General features: G+C 55.9%; 1 protein-coding gene across 1 annotated transcript in view; it reads right to left on the bottom strand.

Moving 5' to 3' along the window:
* Nucleotides 1–24,714, bottom strand: part of KSR2 (kinase suppressor of ras 2) — a 78,690-nt gene extending 53,976 nt beyond the window's left edge. The window contains exons 1-4 of the mRNA XM_039726112.1: nucleotides 24,512–24,714; nucleotides 18,249–18,389; nucleotides 16,865–17,015; nucleotides 7,047–7,545 (exon numbers count right to left, since the gene is read on the bottom strand). Coding sequence (XP_039582046.1) covers nucleotides 7,047–7,545; nucleotides 16,865–17,015; nucleotides 18,249–18,389; nucleotides 24,512–24,688 — 968 coding nt within the window. The 5' untranslated portion in view covers nucleotides 24,689–24,714. The remainder of the gene's footprint in view (nucleotides 1–7,046; nucleotides 7,546–16,864; nucleotides 17,016–18,248; nucleotides 18,390–24,511) is intronic.
* Between the last annotated feature and the right edge of the window lie 6 nt (nucleotides 24,715–24,720).

Genomic DNA, 24,720 nt, shown 5'->3' with positions numbered 1-24,720 from the left:
TCGGGAAGATGCTCCATATGGATTGTTTCCACACGTTGGCAACGTCCTGCTGCATCCACCTGCTCTGCAAACATCAATCTCCTGCTCGTGCCCAGTGCCAGGAGCCCACCTGCCTTTCCAAAGCCGGGCAATGTCAGAGGAGCTGCCTGGATGCTCTGCTGAACGCTGCCCATGCAGAACATCAAATCATCGATCCACCAGGTGGAGGGGAATTGCTACAAGGGGAAATGCCATTATTGTCAAGGTTGCAGAGCAGCAGAATAATGACCCATCAGGGCCTATTTAGGACCAGCTTAAATGATTAAATCTGAGGCACAGTCTAAGCACGGGCTGCTCGGTGGGATGGGGATGGTGGAGAAGACCTCTGGCCCCAGGTTTTTGGAGGTCTGGGATTCAGTTTTTCACCTCTGGGCCCTCTGCTCCTGGGTTTTTGGAGGTCTGGGATTCAGTTTTTCACCTCTGGGCTCTCTGCTCCCAGGTTTTTGGAGGTCTGGGATTCAGGTTTTCACCTCTGGGCCCTCTGCTCCCAGGTTTTTGGAGGTCTGGGATTCAGTTTTTCACCTCTCTGCCATGATGGCCCCAAGTTGGGCAGTGTGCCCTTGGCCAAGTGCCACAGGAAATATCCCGTTGTCAGGAATTTGTAATGTGGGATGGAGAAAAGCACCCCCAGGATAAAAAGTGTCTAAAGTTAAAGTTGGAAATAATTCAAGGATAAAGGAAAAGAAGGAGCTGGGGATGTGCTCTATCAGCAGGTCACATCTGAACTTCACGTCTGACTTCACCCAGCCAGGAAATCCTCGTCCCAGTCTGGAAAAATCCCACCAAAAAACACCTCGGTGCCAATGGGGTAAAAGAGAAGGAAATGAACCCTCAGAAGGCTTTGGACCCACAGGTTTTTCCACCAGGAAAACACCCACACCCAGAATGTCACTGAAGCAACACAGGATAAGGAGAATTCATGGAAAATTTAGCCAAAATCCAGCTGCCTTGAGCTGGAGGAGCGTTGTCCCAGCCCAAACCTGACCTAGATGCACCACAAAAATGTCCCATCGTGTCCAGCAGCTGCTGGAACTCAGCACATCCCCGGGGCCCAGCCCGGTCGGGTCACGCTCCCACCACCCTCTCCAGCTGCTTCCCAGAGCACATTCCTGGGGCCACGGAGCTCATGGATCTGGCCAGACTGCAGCGTGGCAAAAGGAGCCACAGCTGGGAGGCAGAGGGGGGTTTGGGATCAGCTCCCCTTCACAGGGTCAGGGGATGAGGAGGGGGTCAGGGGATGGGTCCAAGGAGGGGTCCAAGGATGAAGGGTGAGTCTAAGGATGAGTCAAAGGACAAAGGGTGGGTCAGAGAAGGAAGGATGGATCAAAGACCAGGTCTAATGAGGGGTCCAAGGATGAAGGAGAGGTCAAAGGACTGGCATGAAAGACAGGATGGGTCTAAGGAGGGCTCAGAGGAAGAAGGATGGGTATAAAGAGAGGTCCAAAGATGAAGGATGGGTCAAAGGACTGGCCTGAAAGACAAAGGATGGGTGTAAGGAGGGGTCAGAGGACAAAGAATGGGCTAAGGAGGGGTCCAAGGATGAAGGATGGGTCAACAGACTGGCATGAAAAACAAAGGATGGGTCCAAGGAGGAGTCAGAGGAAGAAAGATGGGCTAAAAGATGAAGGGTGGGTCCAATGAGGGGTCCAAGGATGAAGGGTGGGTCTAAGAATGAGTCAAAGGACAAAGGGTGGGTCAGAGAAGGAAGGATGGATCAAAGGCCAGGTCTAATGAGGGGCCCAGGGATGAAGGACAAGTCCAAGGACAAGCCTAAAGAGGAAGGAGGGGTCCAAATACGGGGGAAAGGATGAAGGATCTGCCTAAGGATGGACCAAAGGACAAAGGATGGGTCTAATGTGGGGTCCCAGGATGAAGTGTGGGTCCAAGAATAGGTGTAAAGATGAAGGCTGTGTCTAAGGATGGGTCTAAGGGTGAAGGGTGGGTCTGAGTACAAAGGAAAAGTCCAAGTACAGGCCGAAGGATGAGGGAGGGATCAAAGAAGGGAGGGTGGGCCAAAGGATAAAGATGGGGTGAGTTGAATGAGGGGTCCAAGGATGAAAGGTGGGTTCAAGGACAGCTCTAAAGATGAAGGACAGGTCTAAGATTGGGTCTAAAAATGAAAAATGGTTCTGAGTACAAAGGAAAAGTCTAAATATGGGCCTAAGGATGAAGGATGGGTCTAATGAGGGATCCCAGGACGAGTCCAAGGACAGGTCTAAAGATGAAGGATGGGTCTAAGGGTGGTGGATATGTCTAAGTACAAAGGAAAGGTCTAAGTACAGGTCAAAGGATAAAGGGTGGGCCAAAGGACAAAGGCCAGGTCTCATGAGGGGTTCAGAGATGAAGGGTGGGTCTAAAGATGGGTCCAAGGATGATGGGTGGGTCTAGGCAGAGGTCAAAGGATAAAGGAAGGGCCAAAGAACAAAGGATGGACCAAAGGCCAGGCCAAAGGCCAGGTCTAAAGAGGGGTCCAAGGATGAAGGATGGGTTCAAGGGGAGGTCTAAAGGTCTAAGGATGGGTCCAAGGATGATGGGTGGGTCTAGACTGGACAAAAGATGGGTCTAAGGGTAAAGTCCCCCCACCCCAGGGCAGATCCCTCAGACGCTCCTTCTAAGGGTTAACACACACCCTTAATGAGCTGGACTTCTGTTCCCCAACTAGTGGATTTTTGAGACCTCCCATTCTGAGTTAGTTTCTTTCCTGGCTCCTGGCTGATGGATAATCATTAACTATCCATGAGAGGTTCCAATGGCCCATGGAATTCATGAGGTATTAAATTATTTTATCAGCCACGCTCAATGTTTTGTTTCCGTTTGAGGACCATTCCTGAGATGTTTATGGGTTGTGGATTTATGGAAGTCAGGGGATCTTTTCAGGAGTAATGTTCCGTACCTCGGAGTTACGGTCGACAGCTGGAGACTCCATGCGGGAAAATTGGAGGCTGGGAGCTCCAAAAAAAAAAATCAGACTTAACCCCTGCCTCAGAAGGTCTTGGCACACAGAAATGATGGATTAAACACTGGGAATAAGATCCAAAACACAACATTCAAGGAGTTTATGAGCTGTCATCGGGAATCAAGCAGTACACGGTGGCCTTGCGCGGGAGGGGACCCGGTCGCTGCTGCTGCTGTCACAAATAAACAGTGGTGTTTGATTTTCTGTTTGTGCCTAGGTGGAAAAACCCGGGGGGAGCAGCCCCGGAGAGCGGAGCCCCCGAGGGCTCCACTCCATCAATCCCCACCCACAGCTCATGGGGAGAGAGATTTCTCCTTCTGCCAAAGCCACCCCTGGCTCCCCAGAGCCCGTTTCACCCCATCCTGAGCTGGGGAGGAGACAAAGGGACTTTGGATAAGTGACAGGACACAGGGAATGGCTTCCCACTGCCAGAGGGCAGGGATGGATGGGATACTGGGAATTAGGAATTGTTCCCTGGGAGGGTGGGCAGGCCCTGGCACAGGGTGCCCAGAGCAGCTGTGGCTGCCCCTGGATCCCTGGCAGTGCCCAAGGCCAGGCTGGACACTGGGGCTTGGAGCAGCCTGGGACAGTGGGAGGTGTCCCGCCCATGGCAGGGGTGGAACAAGACGAGTCCTTAATGTCCCTTCCCACCCAAACAATTCCATAAATCAGCCTGAGGAACACCAGCCTCCCTCCTGGGAGGGTCTCAGAAGGGTCCTTGAAGAGACCAGGCAGGATGGGGTTAAACCACCAGCCCGAATTGTTCCAGTGTGTTGTCATAGTGTGCCTCAGTTTCCCCTGAAGATTCCTTCCCCAGGAGTCAATCACCTCTCCTTTCCTCCACCCTGACTCCTGCTGGGCACTGCCTATGAACCCAGAGAATCCAGGGAAGCATTGAGTGACTGGCAGGTTCAAGGATGCTCTCCACCCCCTGGGGGCCATTGGCCCATCCAGGTGTCCCTCTCACCTGAGACCCCCTCCCCCATACCTGGTGGTGGTCCCTGTGTTCCCTGCCCCTCTCCCTGGGTAAAAGGACGGGCACACCACACGCTGGGGAGTCCTTGTGGAGTCGTTACTACATTCAGAGGCCATGTGGCCCAGAATAAAAACTCTGGATTCAACTCTCCATCAGGACCGACTCCTTCCTTCACCATCACCTTTAAAGGTTTCTCCAGCACAGGGAGGGCTGAGGAGTGACCCTCTTCTAGCAACAAGCCCCAGCTGTAAGCTCTGGAGCTCTGACATGCTGGACTTGTCCCCACTCCCAGCTACCCAAAGTGTCTCTGGGGTGGAACACCACGGTTGCTGCTGTTTGGTTCAGCAGCAGGGGGCAGACAAGTCAAGGCTCGTCCCATGCAGTAATATTGGTGAAAAGCAATACCAAATCACTCCAGGAGATTCCACCCAGCACTCAGGGTCCCCAGGAGGGTCCTCAAAGTCTTGGCTCTCCATGTCCAGCCCCTCCCTCCATTCTGGAACGGGACACAGGGAACAGAAAACCCCAATCCAAAGCAGCCCAAGGGCCCAGGGGCACAACTAGAACCAGGAGGGGTTGATCAGGGAAGGTTCCAAACCCCGCTCCAGGGATGAGCTCCCTCCTGCAGGAGGCATAGAGGACTGGGACTTCAGGGACACTGTAAGAGTGGCATTAAAAAAAACTAACCATCCTCAAATTCCATGGCCATGACCATAAAATAACAATTAGCTGAGAAGAGGCTGAAAATATTTCAATTTTAATCCACTTTTTATCTGTGCCAGGCATTTTCCACCTCATCCAGGCTAATAAACAGCTTCCACTCCAGCAGGGCTGTGCTGGAAAAAAAGAGGGAAAAAAGAAGAAGCTGCCTCTTTAATGCACTAATTACAATCCCGAACCACTAATGGGATTAGCAGGCAGGATTTAGTGGTTGTCTCCTGCAAAATCATTAAGTGCCATTAGAGAAAATGAAGTTCCCTGCTTCTCCAAGAGGCTTGCAGGAATCCGGATCCAACCCGGCGCAGCGGCCCCTGGAGCACAACGGGGCCCTGTCAATGCCGGCTCCTTCCCTGATTAATTCCCTAATCAGGAGCTGAAATTGCCCAGCACCACTGGGAAGAGAGCACTGGAGGCACTGGGAGAACTGGCTGCAGTCAAGCAAAGGAATCATGGAATGGTTTGGCTTGGAAGGGTCCCAAAGCCCACCCAGTGCCACCCCTGCTGTGGCAGGGACACCTCCCACTGTCCCAGGTGGCTCCAAACCCCAACCAACCTGGCCTGGGACATTCCAGGGATCCAGGGGCAGCCACAGCTGCTCTGGGCAGCCTGTGCCAGGAAGGTGGAGAGCAATGAAGGCAGAGGGGACATCACTGTGTGTTTGTGTCACCCTGTGTGACATTTCCATCTGCACGCCCTTCCCTGTTCCTTCCCTTTGCAGGGAATTCCAGGCACCCCCTCCCCACACTGCGGAGTCAGAAGATTTGATGGTGTCCAGCTCCACGCCAGGGTGACCACGAGTGCTGGAAGGTGACGACATGAGCTTTAACTCCTTCCAGCCCGCACCTTGATTCCTTTGATCCCTGCCTGACTCCATCCAGCTTTCCCAGCGTCTCCAGCGCTCCCTTCCCGGGAGGATCCATGCGGTGCTGCCCGGCAATTTCAGCTCAGGATCATCAGGGAATGCCCGGTGACCACCCCAGGGATCAAACAGGGCAAGCTCTGCCCTCAGTGAGACCTTCTCCAGCCGAGGGCAGAGCATGGATTGGGGGCTGGAATGCCGAGAAAAGCAGGAGCAGGGAGAGGCTGCTCCAAGGGAACGCGGGGATGCTCCCTGGGGACACGGGGCTGCTCCTGGGGACCAAACAAAGCAAACACTTCTCCAGTGCCTAAGCACCAGGGGAGGGTGGCCTTCCAGGAGGCATTTTCCAGCTGAAATGGCTTTGTTCCCAAGAGATAAAAGCCTTTGGAGACCAAAAATTCCCAGCTCAGGGGAAAAGGAGGGCGGGTGATTACCCTCACTCGGGCGATGAGGGCTGCCACAGCCCGGGGGACAAGTGACACCGCCATGCTGAGGCCACCAGACACATCTGCCACCCCCAAACCCGCTCTGGTTCCCTCTGCCCAACAAGGGGAGCGCCAGGTCAGGCACTGGGAGCAGCTCAGTGGATTTAACCCTTCCGTGTCCCAGGAGGGTCCGTGCTGTGCCAGGGCATCCATGCTCCCTCCACAGCCCTCAGGGGACTCTTCCCAGGATTCTGGCACGGCCTTTTTATCCTCAAGAACCCCGAATTTTGGGACGAAAAGAGCAGTTTGTCCCGGGATCCTGCTTTGGACCAGCTCCATCCCGAAACACCCTCAGGGAGGGGAGGTGATGTCCCACAGTGGCCGCGAGTCCCCTCTGCCAGCCCATGCCATGGCGGGAGAAAGGGTTTCCGAGCAGGGCCACCGAAAGGGGAGGAAAGGGATGGAGAGGAATGTAGGGATGCCAGCGAATCCTTTCCCTGCGCAGCAGCAGCCTCTGCCGGCAGCGGAGCCGCAGAGCAGGAGCCGCGGGGATGGCAGAGCCTGGAGAGCACCGCCAGGGATGGGAAGGATCCCGGGGGTCTCCAGGACACAAAGTGTCCTCTCCAGGAGGATTTATAAATCCATGTATCCACTTTCCAGATGGAAGGTGATTATTCCCATCTCTCTCCGGCTGCACCACTCCCTCACACAGTCCTCACGGCCTTCCCGTGCGGCAGCTGGAAAATCCAACCCTCCCATCCCACATTCCAGCATTGCCAGCCAGCAATCCTGGAGCGCCTGGGTGCTCCCCACCCACCCCAAGATGAGATCCCGGGGGAGCAGAACGCCATCCCACACCATCCCCGCTCCCCACCCACCCCAAGATGAGATTCCGGGGGAGCAGAGCCGACACCGTCCCACAACAGCCCCGCTGCAAGGAGCTGCCAAAAGGAATTTCCACACGGAACCTCCAAACAAAACACATTATTTAGTGATAAATGGACTTTCCCCAAGGCGCTGGGATGAGGTTTATCCCCCCCGACGCGCACCAGCCCCCGGGGCACCACTTACTTGGGGGTGTGCGCCTCATCCACGCGGTGCCCCAGCTGGAACTCGTGGGATTTGCTCCGGTGCAGCGCCGTGAACCCCGGGATGAGGTGGATCAGCTTCCGCGACGAGGGCGGGGGCGTCCCGGGGGGCTTCAGCTTGTTCCTGCGGCGCACGGGGGGGGTCCCCGGCGGCGTCATGGTGGTGACGATGTTGGGGGTGCGCGGCGGGGTGTGCGCGGCGTGCCGCTGCCGCGGCGACGGCGGCAGCGAGCGGTGGCCGGACTCGAGGGGCGGGCAGAGCCCCGGGTGGCCCTCCACGGTCAGGCGGTCCACGTGCGTGTACACGGGGCCGTGGGACGAGCCGGCGTGGCAGTGGTGCTGCCCGCACTTGGGCTGGAGCTTGGGGCTCGGGTGCGTCCTGCCCCAGGGGCCCGGCTCGGCGGGGCAGCCCGGGCTGTTCTCCTTGCCCGGCTCCGTGCTCGGCCACTGGATGGTCCAGTCCTGCTTGGAGAGGCTCCCGCCTGGAGAGGGCACAGAGACACGGCCATGCGGTGCGGCAGAGGGTGGGAGTTGCCTGCTCAGCCCCGCAGGGGTTAAAGGTGCCATCCCTGGGAGGGTTTGGGGGCTGGATGGGGCTGGGAGCTGCCGGGGGGAGTGGAAGGTGTCCTTGCCCAGGGAATGGGACGATCCTAAAGGTTCCTTCCAACTCAACTGTTCCATGATTGATTTGATACTGGCACGGCGTCCCAGCAAGAAGCTTCTCTGTGTTACAGAATCTTGGAATGGTTTGGGTGGGAAGGGACATTAAGGATCATCTCATCCCACCCCTGCCATGGCAGGCACACCTCCCACTGTCCCAGGCTGCTCCAAGCCCTGTCCAGCCTGGCCTTGGGCACTGCCAGGGATCCAGGGGCAGCCACAGCTGCTCTGGGCACCCTGTGCCAGGGCCTGCCCACCCTGCCAGGGAACAATTCCTAATTCCCAATATCCCATCCATCCCTGCCCTCTGGCAGTGGGAGCCATTCCCTGTGTCCTGTCCCTCCATCCTTGTCCCCAGTCCCTCTCCAGCTCTCCTGGAGCCCCTTCAGGCCCTGCAAGGGGCTCTGAGCTCTCCCTGGAGCCTTCTCCTCTCCAGGTGAGCACCCCCAGCCCTCCCAGCCTGGCTCCAGAGCAGAGGGATGGGTGGCCTGAAGACCACAGGGATTCCCACAGGATCACCCAGTGCCACCCCTGCCATGGCAGGGACACCTCCCACTGTCCCAGGCTGCTCCAAGCCCCAGTGTCCAGCCTGGCCTTGGACATTCCAGGAATCCAGGGACAGCCAGAGCTGCTCTGGAGATCCCACTGTGGAGCCTCACCCCTCCAAGGGAGGGACTTGCCGGGGTGGAGGTGTCCCCACGTGTCCCCACCACCCCCAGCTCCCACGGCCACCCCAGACGGCGGCACTGGGCTGGATGGTGACACCCCAGGCTGATGCCCAACTCACCCCCATAATGAGGGTGCTGTAATTAACAGAGGCTCCTCTCCACTCCTCATTATCCATCGCCACCAGGAGCCAAGCAGCACCTTGGGAGCACCCCAGGGATGATCCAGCGGAATTTGGCCCTTGATCCCAGCTCAAAGCCCCTTGACCGAGGCATTTTGATTGCCCCCATCGAGGAAAACCCAAATCTCATTTCCCAAACCCCCTCCCAGGCTGGGTTGGTAATGGATCCTCTCCCCATTTCATGGGAATGCTCCAGTTCAGGCTCCAGAGGAAAAGGAGAGGCTTGGGAAATTAAAAATTTGGGTTGAAAGAAAGCTTCGAGTCAAGGGCTGGAGGATGGGGCGTGAGGAGTTTGCTGGAGTCCTTTTCCCAGAGTCCAATATCAAAATAAATTTTAAAAAAGGCCCAAATAATTGTAAAATATGAAAAAATTAACAGGAAAAATTCCCAAATAATTGTAAAATATTTTAAAAATAACAATAAACAATTCCTAAATAATTGTGAAATATTTTAAAAATAACAATAAACAATTCCTAAATAATTGTGAAATATTTTAAAACATGTATGAACAAAAGAATAAAAAATATTTAAAATCTTTAAAATTAAAATGAATTCATTAGAATGAATAAGAAATTAAGGCAAACAAAATAGTATTAATTAAAATTTTGTAAATTAAAATTAATTAATTAGAATAAAATCTAATTAAAATTCTAATTGAAAGGTTTTTAATTAAAGTTATTTCACTGAAATTAAAAATACATAAAAATAAATAAAGTAACAATCATAATTTAAAACTCTAAAAAATAAAACAGATTAATTAGAATGAATAAGAAGTACTAATAAATAAAAAGTAAGAAGTAAAAGTGTTGTAAATTAAAATTATTAGAACACATGAGAAATGAAAATACATAAAAACTATAAATGCTTAAAAATAATTAGTTAGAACGATGAATAAATCAAAATAAATGAAACTAAAAATAAGAATAAAAATATTTGCAAGAAATAAATCTGAAAAATCACAGCATATGCAAATCACTGCGTGCCTATGCAAATCCTGCTCTTCCCATTGGCCGCTTTCTCCGCCTTGATTTGCATAAGGCCGAACCGGCCCGGCGCTAATTAGCGGCGTTAATGAAGACGGGGTGAGGCTCTCCCCGCGCCCCCCGTGTCCCCGCGATGCTCCCGGGATTAAAAACAACCCCAGTGGGGGCTGAAAATAACCGGGAAAAGTCATTCCAGACGGGAAGGCGGCAGGCAGCGAGATGGGCTCAGCTGAAACCGGGAATGCGCTTCAGAGGGGAAAAAACCCCAAAAAATATCCCAAAGCTGCTCCGGCTCCCCCGCTCTGCTGCTCTGATTGCCGCCTGGAAAAGCACACGGAGAGCTGGCAGGGAAAGTCCCTCTGTCCCGTTTGTCCCCACACTGGCCGCCTGATTGCTCCCAAAAACTTCGTTGTTTTGTTTGGAATCCGAATATTATGTATTATAGTGTGTTATTTAATAATATATTTAATATATATTATTTGTTATTATATTTGTTATTATATTATACAGTATTTATTTAATATGTTGTCTATATATTATTTATTATATATAATATATATATATTATATATTATATTAATTATATATTATATGTTATATATATTTTATGTATTCTATATATTATATATACTATATAATATAGACTTTTATATATATAATATAAATGTATAGTATATATATTATATATATATACTATATAATATAGACATTATATGAAATATAATGTTTAATTGAATATATTTAATGTATATCATTTAACCCTATTTATTTAATAATAATTATAGTATTTTTTGGATATCAGCCGCAGCCACCCCCCAGTCCCAGGGGCCACCTCTCCTGTCCCTGTGGATGCTCCCTTTGGTGATTTTCCTTCATTAATCCCCTCGGATCCCTCCTCCCACCCCATTTCAGCAGGGATGCTTTTCCCAAACCACTCCATTAAAAACCGACAGGAGAACAAACTCCTGGGAAGAGGAGGCAGCTCTGGGATGCAGCTCACGGATCCCCAGATGGAAAGATTCCACCTGTCCCAAACGACAAAGAGCGAGCTTTGCTTTGTTTTCCTAAAAAGCAAAGGCTGGGGACGATTCCCATGGGAGCTGGCGAGGCAGCCCTGCAGCCCAGCACTCCTCTTCCCAAAAGCTGCTCCAAACTGCAGATTTTGGGATGCCCAGGGTTTTTGGGAGCTCCCACAGCCCTAGCACCCACATGCCAGGAAGCAGCCTCTGGAATGACTCTGGAATCTCCAGCTTGGCAGCACAGGGATATCAGGAATGTCAACCCTTCCCTCCTGTCCACCCCACCAGCACAGCTCCCAAATTCCCTCCAAACTGGGATTTTCCTGCTTTTCCCTCACTGCTCCCGACCCTGCCTGACCCCGTGCTGTCCCCAAGCCACCCTCAGCCTTCCCAGGGCTCATCAATATTCCATTCCAGCTCGTTTTTCCCAGTAGGACACTTAAAAACCTGCACACATCCCCAGCAGTCACAGCCCATCAACTCCTCCAGCCGCAGCTCCGCTCGGATTTAATGTGAAATTAATCCCGCTCCGAGATCAAACCCCAAAACAAAACCCCAAGGATCCAAGGAAAACCCAACCCACCCTTGTTACCACCACGAAGCAGGGGGGTTAGTGTGGATTTGGCACACTCTGATTTATGGGATGTGCCGGGGTTTTCCCTGCTGCCCCCAGGATGCTCGGCTGGGGAAGCGTCGCCCTTTCCAAGCCCATCCCGGCCAAATCCATCTCCATGAAACAGCCTCCAGCTCCCCGCCCCGGCAGGGGCGGCCTGGGAAATTAGAGGCTTCTAATTAACGACTCAATAAATAAAGATGGATGGGAAAGGTTAATCCTGAAGCTCATTCCTGCTTTATGAATACAAATCTTGGCGTCTCAGAAGCGGCTGCTGCGGCTCCTGCCAAGGAATTCCAGCTCTTAAGGAGGATCCAACTGGTTCATTAAGTACATTTTTAGGATGAGGACAATGTATTGAATCACAAGGAGATAAAATGCAGCTAAAATACAGATTAAAAGGCATTTCTGAAGCAGTTGGTGCATCTGGGGCTCCTTTGGGGGGCTGTCATATCCCAACGGATCTAAAATCCCAACACTGCACCCAAAGAGAGCATTGCTGCCATCCCGGGATGCTTTTCTATCCCCATCCTAAAAATTCCCAGACAGCTCCTCCTTGGACTGGCCAACCTCACTGCACAGAGCCATGGAGCCATGGAGCCATGGAGCCAGCCAGCAGCTCAAAATCCCTGGAATCCAGCAGATGCATGGATGGATGGATGGATGGATGGAGGATGGATGGATGGATGGAGGATGGATGGATGGATGGAGGATGGATGGATGGATGGAGGATGGATGGATGGATGGAGGATGGATGGATGGATGGAGGATGGATGGATGGATGGAGGATGGATGGATGGATGGAGGATGGATGGATGGATGGAGGATGGATGGATGGATGGAGGATGGATGGATGGATGGAGGATGGATGGATGGATGGAGGATGGATGGATGGATGGAGGATGGATGGATGGATGGAGGATGGATGGATGGATGGAGGATGGATGGATGGATGGAGGATGGATGGATGGATGGAGGATGGATGGATGGATGGAGGATGGATGGATGGATGGAGGATGGATGGATGGATGGAGGATGGATGGATGGATGGAGGATGGATGGATGGATGGAGGATGGATGGATGGATGGAGGATGGATGGATGGATGGAGGATGGATGGATGGATGGAGGATGGATGGATGGATGGAGGATGGATGGATGGATGGAGGATGGATGGATGGATGGAGGATGGATGGATGGATGGAGGATGGATGGATGGATGGAGGATGGATGGATGGATGGAGGATGGATGGATGGATGGAGGATGGATGGATGGATGGAGGATGGATGGATGGATGGAGGATGGATGGATGGATGGAGGATGGATGGATGGATGGAGGATGGATGGATGGATGGAGGATGGATGGATGGATGGAGGATGGATGGATGGATGGAGGATGGATGGATGGATGGAGGATGGATGGATGGATGGAGGATGGATGGATGGATGGAGGATGGATGGATGGATGGAGGATGGATGGATGGATGGAGGATGGATGGATGGATGGAGGATGGATGGATGGATGGAGGATGGATGGATGGATGGAGGATGGATGGATGGATGGAGGATGGATGGATGGATGGAGGATGGATGGATGGATGGAGGATGGATGGATGGATGGAGGATGGATGGATGGATGGAGGATGGATGGATGGATGGAGGATGGATGGATGGATGGAGGATGGATGGATGGATGGAGGATGGATGGATGGATGGAGGATGGATGGATGGATGGAGGATGGATGGATGGATGGAGGATGGATGGATGGATGGAGGATGGATGGATGGATGGAGGGATGGATGGATGGATGATAATAAAATCTGGGGGTGGAGGTTTAGTGTATGTCAGTGTCTTATGTAGAAGTATGTTAAATGTAATTTTAGTAATATTTTAGAATGAAATGTGTGTTTTCAGAGGCGAGAGGTGGAATGTCGTGCTTTGGCCCGGAATGGATGGATGAGGGATGGATAAAAGCAGCACAGCACCCCCATAGTGCACCCCAGAGCCACAACCCCATCACTGCTCAGTCCCAACATTCCCAAGGTCCCAGCAGCGCTGCTCTGCCCATCCCAATCCCACATCCCACCAAAACACACTGCCTACATAGGGAATCTGGACCTGGGTGGGACGAGCAGCTCCCATTACCCACTCTCAGCCCAAGGCATTCAGGGAGCATCCTGCCCTTCCCTGGCCAGAAATCCCACTGTTCCCAACTCCCTGCCAGCAGGAGAGGGGCAGGGACTCTGCTCCTGCTCTCCCAGGAGATGAAGAGGGGGAATTCCTGTGATGGAGCCATTTGCTTGGCAGGGAAGAGGGAGCCCATCTGGCATCGCAGGTGGAGCTTCCCACACCCAAATCCTTGAGAAATTCAGGGAGATTTGGTCTCCTCCACTGCCTGGGAAGCTCCTGCACCCCTCAGGGCTCTGCCTGTCACCTCCGTGTCCCCAAGGTTATGTCATCCACGGGACAATGCATCTCCAGCACGGCACAGAGCCACAGCAGCTGGAATTCCAAGGATCCTGATCCACTCTGGCAGAGCAGGAGTGGCCACGGCAGCATCCCAGCAATGCCGGAGGGACAGAGCCGCCGCTCCCGCTGGGAGCAGCAGGGTGATGGATGGAGTTAAATGGGAAAGACAAACACTCCCTGCCTGGCTGGCTCCCTCCTGCCGGGACCCAATGGACCACCAGGAATGCTGGCAGCCCTATCAGCTGCCCCATTAGGGAGCAAATGGAGCAGCAGCTTCCCAGAGACCTCCGGTGCTTCCATCTCCTCCTCCTTCCACCTCCTCCTGGATTGCCAAGCAAATCTATTCTATTTGCCATCTGTATGGCAGTTGTCTTCTGTCAAGTGGGCAGTTTTCCTTATCTCTTCCACACCCGCTCCTCCCTCTGGGGGCACATCTGCTGATAACAGGCTGTGGAATGTCCCTGCACGGCTGATAAGAACCACAGCATCCACTGGGAGATGTGAGCCCAGAGGAGGAGCCCAGCATTCCTGCCTGGATAGAATCTGAGATTCTGGGACACCAGCACGGCTTCTCCACTGGATTTCCCAGAGGAGCAGCTGCCTCTTCCACTGCATCTTCAGAGGAAGACTGCACCCTTCTCCAGGATCCCTGCTCCAGCAGAGCCACCCCTGACACTGCAGGACTGCAGTCACAATTCCAATTGGATCCTACCAGCACCGTGACCAACAGGGTGTCAGGTCATGTTCTGACTCTGTCAGTGCTGTTTTGGTTTACTGCATTGTTTATTTTATTTTTATTTTTTTTCCCTATTAAAGAACTATTATTCCTGCTCCCATATTTTTGCCTGAGAGCCCCTTAATTTCAAATTTGTAACAGTTCAGAGGGAGGGGGTTTACATTTTCCATTTCAGGGGAGGCTCCTGCCTTCCTTTGCAGACACCTGTCTTTCCAAACCAAGACATCCTCCTTCCATCTCTTCCAGCCAGAAAACTCCAGAGAAACCAGAGAAACTTCCTGCAGCTGCCGAGCCAAAGGCCAAAGTGGATTTTCCAAAGCAGGGAATTCCCTGGGCCGAGCGGGCAGAGGAGGGAGTGGGATTTGTTTGGAGCAGCTTTAAAAGTCAGAGGTGTTTGAACAAAGAGCAGCTGAGAACCTTCCCAGGGCTCCCAGGGAGGCACCGCTGCCCTTCCTCAAATAGCAGGGAGACCTCATGGAAATGCCGAGGGGAAGGGGGGCAGGAGCTGGGTTTAGGGAGCTGGAGGGGCGGGATGCTCCCTAGGGAATGGCAGGCTGGGCTCAGACAGCCCCACCTCAGCCCAGTGCCACTGTCCCCAGCACGGGGTGGCACTGCCACTCTGTGCCATGCGGGAGGCCTGGAGAGGATCCAACAGCCAGAAGGGGTGGATTTGGCCAGGGTCTGTCCAGGCTGGAGCTGGGATCCCTCTCTGGCACATTCCATGCTCTGGTCCCCCAAAGCTGCCCCTCCTTGTCCCCTGCTGTCCCCAAGGGCTGCTCCACACCTGCAAAGGGCTCGTTCCCAGCCTCCCAAACCCTGGGGTGCAGCTGTGTTGGAGGAGCCCCTCTAGAGGGGACAGGAGCCAGGCAGAGGGGTCTGGGGTCCCCAAATCACGGGGGTTTGCTGCTGCCCCACAGTCACCCCTGTGCTGGCAGTGGCCTTGCCAGTTCTGTGCTGCCATCCATGGGGATGGGCTGTGCCAGAGGGGCTGGAGCATGTCCAGGAAAAGGAACAGAGCTGGGAAGGGGCTGGAGTCCCAGGAGAGGCTGAGGCAGCTGGAAAGGGGCTCAGCCTGGAGAAAAGGAGGCTCAGGGGGGACCTTGTGGCTCTGCACAGCTCCTGACAGGAGGGGACAGCCGGGGGGGTCGGGCTGTGCTCCAGGGAACAGGGACAGGAGCAGAGGGAACGGCCTCAGGCTGGGCCAGGGCAGGCTCAGGGTGGAATTTGGGAAAATTCCTTCACTGAAAGGGTGGTCAGGCACTGGCACAGCTGCCCAGGGCAGTGGGGGAGCTCCCTTCCCTGTAGGGATTGAACAGCCGTGTGGATGTGGCACTTGGGGACATGGGGCAGCGCTGGATTGGCTGGGCTCGCTCCTAAAGGATCTTTTCCAAGGCGAACGGTTCTGCTGTGACCCATCGAGACTGGGCTGGGACTCGGTGCCGGCACAGCCGGACCCTGCGCAGTCCCTGCCGCACACCCTGTCCCTCCCCGGGCCCGCTCTGCCCCCGGTGCCGCCGCAGCCGCAGCCGGAGCGGCTCCGGGCAGCGACTGAAGAGCGGAGCTCTGCTGCCACCGCCCGGGGAGCCGGGAACCCGCACCGCACAGCACCGGGAACCGCGCACCCAGCACCGGGAACCTGCCCTGAGCTTCCCCTGCAGCTCCTGACCGAGCTCCTGCAGGCACGGGGTGTCAGGGGACCCTGTAAGAGCCATGGAATGGGCTGGATTTGGAGGGGCCCTCATCCAGTGCCACCCCTGCCATGGCAGGGACACCTCCCACTGTCCCAGGCTGCTCCCAGCCCCAGTGTCCAGCCTGGCCTTGGGCACTGCCAGGGATCCAGGGGCAGCCACAGCTGCTCTGGGCACCCTGTGCCAGGGCCTGCCCCCCCTCCCAGGGAACAATTCCTAATTCCCAATATCCCATCCATCCCTGCCCTCTGGCAGTGGGAAGCCATTCCCTGTGTCCTGTCCCTCCATCCCTTGTCCCCAGTCCCTCTCCAGCTCTCCTGGAGCCCCTTCAGGCCCTGCAAGGGGCTCTGAGCTCTCCCTGGAGCCTTCTCCTCTCCAGGTGAGCACCCCCAGCTCTCCCAGCCTGGCTCCAGAGCAGAGGGGCTCCAGCCCTTGGAGCATCTCCATGGCTCCTCTGGCCTGGCTCCAGCAGCTCCACACCCTTCTCATGTTGGAGACCCCACACCCAGGGGCAGCTCTGCAGGTGGGGTCTCACCTGAGTGGGGCAGAGGGGCAGAATCCCCCCTCCTTTCCTGCTGCCCATGCCTGGGGGTTTTGGGGTCCCATCTCTCACCCACCAGCCCCCTCATATCCTTTTCCCAGCACCGCCCCACGGTGTTCCCTGCAGGAAATGACTCCCAGACAGCCCAGGGGTGCAGGAGCTCTGCCAACACTGAAGCCACACTGCCGTGCCAGCAGCCAGGAGGTGGCACCCAGCCCGGGCCCCCGGGGACAGGGGACACTCACCGGACTTGTGGACGCTGCGGAGGCAGGACAGGGACGCGTTCAGCCGGGCACACTCCTCGCTGTTGGCCCCAAACTTCTCCACGGTGGCACAGACCTGGTCATCGGTCATGTCCAGCAGATCCTCCAGGCTGAGCTGCCCGGGGGCGATCTCCTGAGGGAGGAGGGGGGCAGCAATGAGGGAGGAGGAGCAAACCCCCCTGGAGCACCCTCTGCACCTCGGGGAACACCAGGGAGATCCCATTCCCTTCAGGCCATGGACCCAAACCCTTCCTTTTCCCACCTGAATCTCCAAGAAAACCTGGAGGAACTCAAGTTTTGTCTCCAGTTTTTCTGGTTTCAGGTATATCTAGACCCAGCTCAGCCTCTGGGAGCACCAGAAAACCCATCCCTGACTGGGAACACGCAGCACCTGAGCTTCATTCCGGAATTCCCTTTTCCCTGGAGGTGGGATTGCCCTTGGGGCACCCCCTCGCTGCAGGAGCCTGGGATGTGGCAGCAGGACACTGATGGGGACATGGGGGTGTCCCCAGGGCAGAGGGGTCTGTGTGACACCCACTGGGGACAGCAGCAGGGTGTCCTTGCTGCTGGGTGGGAGGGGAAGGGGAAGAAAAAAGGAAAGGAAAGGAAAAAGGAAAGGGAAAAGGGAAAGGAAAGGGAAAAGGGGAAGGAAAGGGGAAAGGGGAAAGGGGAAAGGGGAAAGGGGAAAGGGAGAAGGGAAAAGGGAGAAGGGAAAAGGGAAAAGGGAGAAGGGAAAAGGGGAAAGGGAAAAGGGGAAAGGGGAAAGGGGAAAGGGAAAAGGGGAAAGGAGAAGGGAAAGGGAAAAGGGAAAAGGGAGAAGGGAAAAGGGAAAAGGGAGAAGGGAAAAGGGGAAAGGGGAAAGGGGGAAGGGAAAAGGGAAAAGGGAAAAGGGAAAAGGGAAAAGGGGAAAGGGGAAAGGGAAAAGGGAGAAGGGAAAAGGGAGAAGGGAGAAGGGAGAAGGGAGAAGGGAGAAGGAAAAGGGGAAAGGAGAAGGGAAAGGGAAAAGGGAAAAGGGAGAAGGGAAAAGGGAAAAGGGAGAAGGGAAAAGGGGAAAGGGGAAAGGGGGAAGGGAAAAGGGAAAAGGGAAAAGGGAAAAGGGAAAAGGGGAAAGGGGAAAGGGAAAAGGGAGAAGGGAAAAGGGAGAAGGGAGAAGGGAGAAGGGAGAAGGGAGAAGGGAAAAGGGAAAAGGGAAAAGGGAAAAGGGAAAAGGGAAAAGGGAAAAGGGAAAAGGGAAAAGGGAAAGGAAAGGAAAGGAAAGGAAAGGAAAGGAAAGGAAAGGAAAGGAAAGGAAAGGAAAGGAAAGGAAAGGAAAGGAAAGGAAAGGAAAGCCCCTTCCCTTTTCCAGGTGGGAATGGCCAGCCCTTACCTCCATCACCTCCTTGCGGATGTCGACGATGCGGAACCAGTGCAGGAGCTGGGGGAAGCCCTCCAGTTTGGCATTGCGCTCCTGCAGGGCCACCTTCCTCTTGCAGGACAGCTGCCGGCTGAAATACTTCACCAGTTTGCTCTGGAAAAAAAGGGGAAACCCTCCTGGTTTCCCACTGGCAGCTGGGGCTCAGCTCTTGCTCTGCCCCATCCCAAGGCTCAAAATTCTACCCCAAAACACTCCCGCAGCCAAGAGCATCGAGGTTTGGTGTCCAAGAGGGAATTTCCCTCCCAAAAAATCCCTTTATCAACTCCTTCATGCCCAGAGCAGTGCTGGGGTCTCGTTCAGGGGGTGGGCAGCCCTTGGACACCCTGGGGGCTGTGAGGGGGACAGGGGGACAGGCATCACTTTTCCCACAAACTGCCCCTTCCCAGTGCTGCCCAGCCACCCACAGGACACTTTTACCATTTCTATTCCCAGCCTCAGGGCCCAGGGACCCCTAAAGGACAGAGTCACCTCTCTTACACCCTGGTTTGATGCCCAAAAAAGAACCCTCAAAAGCCACACTCCCCTCTTTTACGCCGCACAAAAACCCTACAAAGGGAGCAGCCACAGCATCAAATCCCAAGGCTGGAATGTGGCATTTTCTCCTCATTCCCCCCTCACCAACCCAATTTTTCCTCTCTCCAGAGCCATCCCCCTTCTCTGCTGCTTTGCAGCCCCATCCCTGCTTGGATCACCCCCCAAATCCCCCAAATCCTCCCACCCCGAGGCCGGAGCCGTTCCCAGCCGCAGCCCGGCTCCCAAAATAAAGCTGCCCTCCTTTCCCGGGAATATAGAGCAGGGCTGGAAACTGCCGGGATTTCCTGCTCCTGCTTTCCCGGCTGGGTGATTCCCCGGCGCCTGCAGCACTAGATGGTGCTGTGCCGCTGCTCCTGCACACCCCAAAAGCAGCCGGGTGAAATACGGGCTGCTGTGGGATACAGAGATGAGGGGAGAACCCCCTTGTGGGATCTGGGAGTTTTCCCGTCTCTCCTGGTCCTTTCCCTCGTGGGACGCACTGGTGACGCCCACAGGGGTTGGCATCACCCCCAAAATCACCCCCCAGGTGGGTGAGGGCCCTGCCAGGAGCTGGGGACGGGGTTGTCACCCCCTGGCAGCTTGTCCCCATCCTCAGCCTGGCTACCAGAGATTAATTCCTGAAAATCAAGCCCCAAAAATGAGGCAGAGCCAGGCCTGGGGGGCTGCAGGGAGCCCTCAGCTCTGCAGAGCCCTGCCCCACTCCCAGAGCTGATTTTTAAGGAAAAACACTCCCAAAACAGACAATCAAAGGTTCAAGGATCAGCCTGGATCTCGCATCCCAAACACACTCCAGGCTTTTGGAGCTGAAGCAGCCCCAGGCACTTTAAACACACCCAGAGGCAACTCCTGTCTCCCAAAAAATGCCCTTGCATGGACACGACTGCAGCAAAACACCAGGAAAAGGAATTTCTAAAAGATTCACATCCTGCCCCCAGCCTGTTCTCCGTTCTGCCTCTCCAGGTGAGATCCCAAAGGGAACAAAGGTGATTTCTGAGCCTCCACGGCATCACCAGTGCCAAAATCAGGGTGCTGGGGTGGGAATGGAGCTGGGAACAGGGTAGCCCCCCACCATCATGCAGAGGTGAGCTGGGAATGGGGAAAGAGCAGGGAAAATTGAGGAAATTTAAATTCCAGAGCCCTTGAGGGGTCATTTTTAACCCAAAAGAGGACCCCGCTGGCACCCCCAGGTGCTCTGGTCCATGGATTTGCTCCAGCCAGGGAAAAAGAAGCCCAAAACCCCTTCTGTAAAATGCAGAGGCTCTCGGTGTTCGCTGGGGTGGAAAGGGGAGGGAATTCCCTGTCCCATCCCGCGGGGAATGCCCCGTCCCGCGGCCGCGGAGCTGCTCTGCCTGCCGCTCATCCCGGCACGGAGCAGATTTGGGAAATGCCGCGTTCCTGCTGAGGCACAGCCTCCCCCTGCTCGCTCCTCCGTGCCTCAGTTTCCCCACCTGGAAGCGGGGGGCACAAGGAGAGGGGTGGGAATCCCGCGGATCCGCCCTTCCTGCGGTGGAGTTTGCGGCGGGTCCAGCTGCGGACGCTGCTGGAGGGGATCCAAAGCTTTTCCTGAGGAGCTGGGGCTGTTTTCCCACCTTCCCAGCGCCTCTCCCTGCTGCAGCTCTGCCGGGGGAAAGGCAGGAGCAGTGCTCTGGGATGAAGGAGTGAAACCACCGGGATTCCCCTCTCTGTGGAGCACCCTGGAACCCCCAGCTCCTTGGAGACAGCATCTCCCCGGGGCGGCTGCGGGCACAGGAGCGATGTCCCCGCTGCACGTCACCCCGCAGGACCTTGGGTGACCCCGGGCAGGCGAGGGGCCGGGATCACCCAGGGCTGGAGCTGGATTTCCCAGTCCCAACGCCGAGGGGGAATTTCCCGGGGCTCATCCCGAGCCCAGCGAGCGGCTGCTGCCCCAGCCCCGGCGGGCTCCGAGCCGGTCTCCAAGGAGAGAGAGGGCGGCTGTTCCCCCCTGGAATGGGATCCTTGACGTCAGCCGGGCTGGCGACGGCACCGGCCCTGCCTGGAGACCGGGACAGGCGGTGGAAAATCCAGGAGGGGGAAGTTCTTTCATTCATCTGGCACCCGCTGAGCCGTGGGGAATGCCCTGCCCGTCCCATCCCATCCCATCCCATCCCATCCCATCCCATCCCATCCCATCCCATCCCAGCTGGATCAGCACGTCCTTCATCCTTCATGCCATGAAGTGAGAGGTTCTCCTGCACCCCTAAAATTCCTTCTCCATGACAAATAAACACAACCAGAGCTGCTCCCTCCAAGGGGCTCGTTATTCCAGAGGCACCTGGAGCAGCCTGGGGCTGGGGAATTCCTTGCCATGGTTCTATTTTCTCTCTCAGGGCTCTTCCAAGGTCGTGTTGGGCTTGGGGGATGTCTCTGGCTCTGCTCATCCTTTATTTTGGGAGATGTTAAATGATCCCTAGGGAGTTTTCTGGGGATACAGGAGCCAAAATGTCTCCATCCAGCATCCCAGCTCTGGGAGAAGTGCACTGTGCTCACCCATGGTACGAGACACCAGAGAATCCATTCAGGCAGTGAAAATCAAAAAATCATGGAATGGTTTGGGTTGGAAGGAGATTAAAGCTCACCCAGTTCCACCCCATGGCAGGGACACCTTCCACTGTCCCAGGCTGCTCCAAGCCCCATCCAGGCTGGCCTTGGGCACTGCCAGGGATCCAGGGGCAGCCACAGCTGCTCTGGGCAAATCCCAGTGCTGGAACAGCATTTCCAGAGCCTGTGGAGGTTTGGGAATGGCCACAGCTCTTTCCTCAGAGCCTCTTCCCATCCTCACCACACAGCAGCAGCCAAAAGTATCCTGGGAGAGTTCCGTGTTCCTGGCAGGAGCAGGGCAGGGGGAGGGAAATGTTGATCCTGGAGCCATCCACCAGTTCCTGGGAGCCCTGACCCACATTTTGACATTGGGATGGGGTTTAACCCCACAGACAGAATGGTGCTGTGGGACAGTCAGGAATATCATCCAGCTCTGAGCAAATTTTCCTTCTGCTGTTCCCAAATTCCACCAAACACAGCACCCCCTATCCATATTTCCATCTCAACCCCAAATTTAGAGCCATAAAGCCCAACTGCCACACTTGGACAGGGATAAAACCCCACAGCCCAGGCAGGGCTGAGGGAGGGACACTCAGCTCCTTCTGGATGCCCCCCCATAGGAAGCAGACCAGTGCCAATTCCCACTCCAGGTCTTTTATCCCAGCTGCTGCCTTGGTTCCCACTGCAACCTGTCCCAAGGCATAAGCAAGACCCAAAAAGCCTCCCAGCTCCAAGGATTGCCCCTGGAACCAGGCTGCAGCCGTGGTACCCATCCCAAAAATGCTGCACAGCAGGAGGATAGGAGCTCACATCTACCTGAAGGTGGCTTAAAACAAAACAAAGAAGGGAAAAACTTCTATTAGTCCAGCAAAATCAATGTTTAGCCTATGAAGATTAACCAAAAAAACATGGATTCTCCTGTTTTATTCCAGGCTCATGCTGACACAAGGGCTGGGCACTGTCTCCAGAGCCATATCCCAGGTCACCACTCCCTTTGCCATGGCACTGCCTGGCCCGGCTCTGCTGCCACCAGATGGGAAGGGAAGAGACACTGAGCGAGGCCTCGGAGTCTGTGTCACGTCCTTGGGACGTGGTGGTGGCAGCAGGGACTCAGGGACACAGAGACTCGGGGACCTGGGGACTCAGGGCCAAGCTCTGCTCCTGCTGACGCTGGTGGCAACCCAGGACAACGCCAGGAGCCAGCCCAGGGCTGGCAGGGGGAATCTGGCCCTGGATTCACTCCCCTTGTGGGAATCACCCTGGGTTTGAGGTGAAAAACAACCAGAGAGTGTCAGCAGGGATGTCCTTGGCTGGAACCTCCCCAGCTCCTGGTTTGGGGGTGTTTTAGGGATGGCAGTGCCAGGGCTCCTTGTGGCTGGCACTGAGTGATCCATAGGGGCTGGAGAAGTGCTTCCCTGTGAGCATTTGTAGGATAACATCCTCCTGACCGCCTCCAGACCCTTCATCCAGCCCCAGCTGCTGCCCTAGTGGCACTGGGATGCTGGGAAGGAGCATCCCACCAGGATGGCATTCCCCCAAAGACCTCCAGACCCTTCATCCAGCCCCAGCTGGGCTGCCCCAGTGGCACTGGGATGCTGGGAAGGAGCTTCCCACCAGGATGGCTCCACCACACTGCCCTGCTCCCCTCCATGTCCACGGGACACAGACAGGGAATCCTCAGTGCTGACCTCAACGAGGCCAATCGCTCCATGTGGGATGAGCTCCTGGAGCCCTGCACCTCCTGGCAGGCTCTCCCGGGGATTTGGAACCTGCCTGCAACCCAAAAAAGTCTCCAGCATGCCCCAAAATCACTGTTATCCTCTCCTGAGGTTGCTCCAGGACCAACAGCTCCCAGCCCCTCACACAGAGAGTTGGGATGAGGCAGGGCTTGGATCAGGGGGAGGTGACAGCAGGATGGGAGGGGGAATGAGCACAAGCTGGGACGCAGAGCAGGGAGCTGCACCCCAAACCTGGGGTCTCCCCACAGGCGGCACAGCAGTGACATGGTGATGCCCCAATTGTTCCCACAGCTCTCAGGAACTTGGGGAGCAAAAGCAGCAGGACAAGGTGTTCCAGTCATGGTCCAGAGCCAACAGCTGCCCCACAGAGGGGCCTGGGTGGGATCAGGCTCTGAAACCCCCCACCCACAGCCCCAGCTCCGCGCCAGCCGCCCCCACAGCACCCGCAGGGCCCCGCTGGCATCTCCCCAGGGTCACAGCCTCGCTCCTCCTCGCTCTGTGCCAGCTGCAGGGATCCCACTCAGCCCTGGGAATCCCTGGCTGTTCCCTGCCCGTCCCAGCCCACCGACCTCCTGCTGCACCACAAATCCACCCCAGCGGGGCTCAGCGTGCTCCAGGGGGAGCTCATCCCCCGGGAGGCAGGAGTGGGGAGGGGAGAAGGCAGCCAGGAGGGAGGGGTGCAGGTGGGCCAGGGGATGCAGCCAGCCGGGCCAGCTGGAGTCTGCTGGAAGGGATGCAGGTGGGCTGAGGGGATGCGGCTCAAGGAAGGGGATTCAGCCAGGCCTAGGGGATGCAGCCCCGTGCAAGGGATGCAGGTGGGCTGAGGGGATGCTGCCTAGTGGAAGGGATGCAGCCAGGCCCGTGGGATGCAGCCTGCCACAAGGAATGCAGGTGGGCCGCAGGGATGCAGTCCAGGGAAAGGGTTGCAGCCAGGCTGGGGGGATGGAGGCAGGCAGCAGGGGTGCAGGTGGGCCGATGGGATGCAGGAAGGTGGAAGGGATGCAGCCCGGCTGGAGCAGGAGCCTGGAGGAAGGCCGGGGGATGCAGGAAGGGGGAAGGGATGCAGGTGGGCCGGGGGATGCAGGTGGGCCGGGGGATGCCGCCTGCCGGGCGGTGGAAGCCGGGGGCGGGACGCGGCCGGGCCGGGGGATGCCGGGGGATACCGGGAGGATACCGGGAGGCTGCGGCCGGGGCCGCGCGTCCCCGGTGGGTCCCGGCAGGAGGGTTCGGTGGTCCCGGACCCACCTCGGGGCCACCTGCAGAGCGCGCAGCCTCACTCGGGCGCACCGCAGCGCCGCGGGGGAACCCGCCGCGGCCCGGGGAGGGGGTGGGGGGGAGACTGATGGGGGGATGTTGATGTTGGGGGGGTCGGCGGGCCCGTACCTCCAGGGTGCGGATCTCCTTCTGCGTGAGGTCGTTGGAGGCGGCGCACTTGGTGCGGAGCCCCTCCAGGTTGGAGATGCTGATGTCGATCATGTTCTGGACCAGCTCGCACTGCTGCAGCGCCTTCTGCAGACTCAGCTCCTGCTCCTCGCTCCTCGTCATGTTGTCCTCATCCATCGCTCGCCGCCCCCCCCCCTCCCCGCCCGCCC

This window comes from Passer montanus, unplaced genomic scaffold (genome assembly GCF_014805655.1).
Source record: "Passer montanus isolate IOZ18808 unplaced genomic scaffold, ASM1480565v1 scaffold57, whole genome shotgun sequence".
Classification (NCBI taxonomy): domain Eukaryota; kingdom Metazoa; phylum Chordata; class Aves; order Passeriformes; family Passeridae; genus Passer; species Passer montanus.
This window is presented reverse-complemented; position numbering and strand designations above follow the sequence as displayed.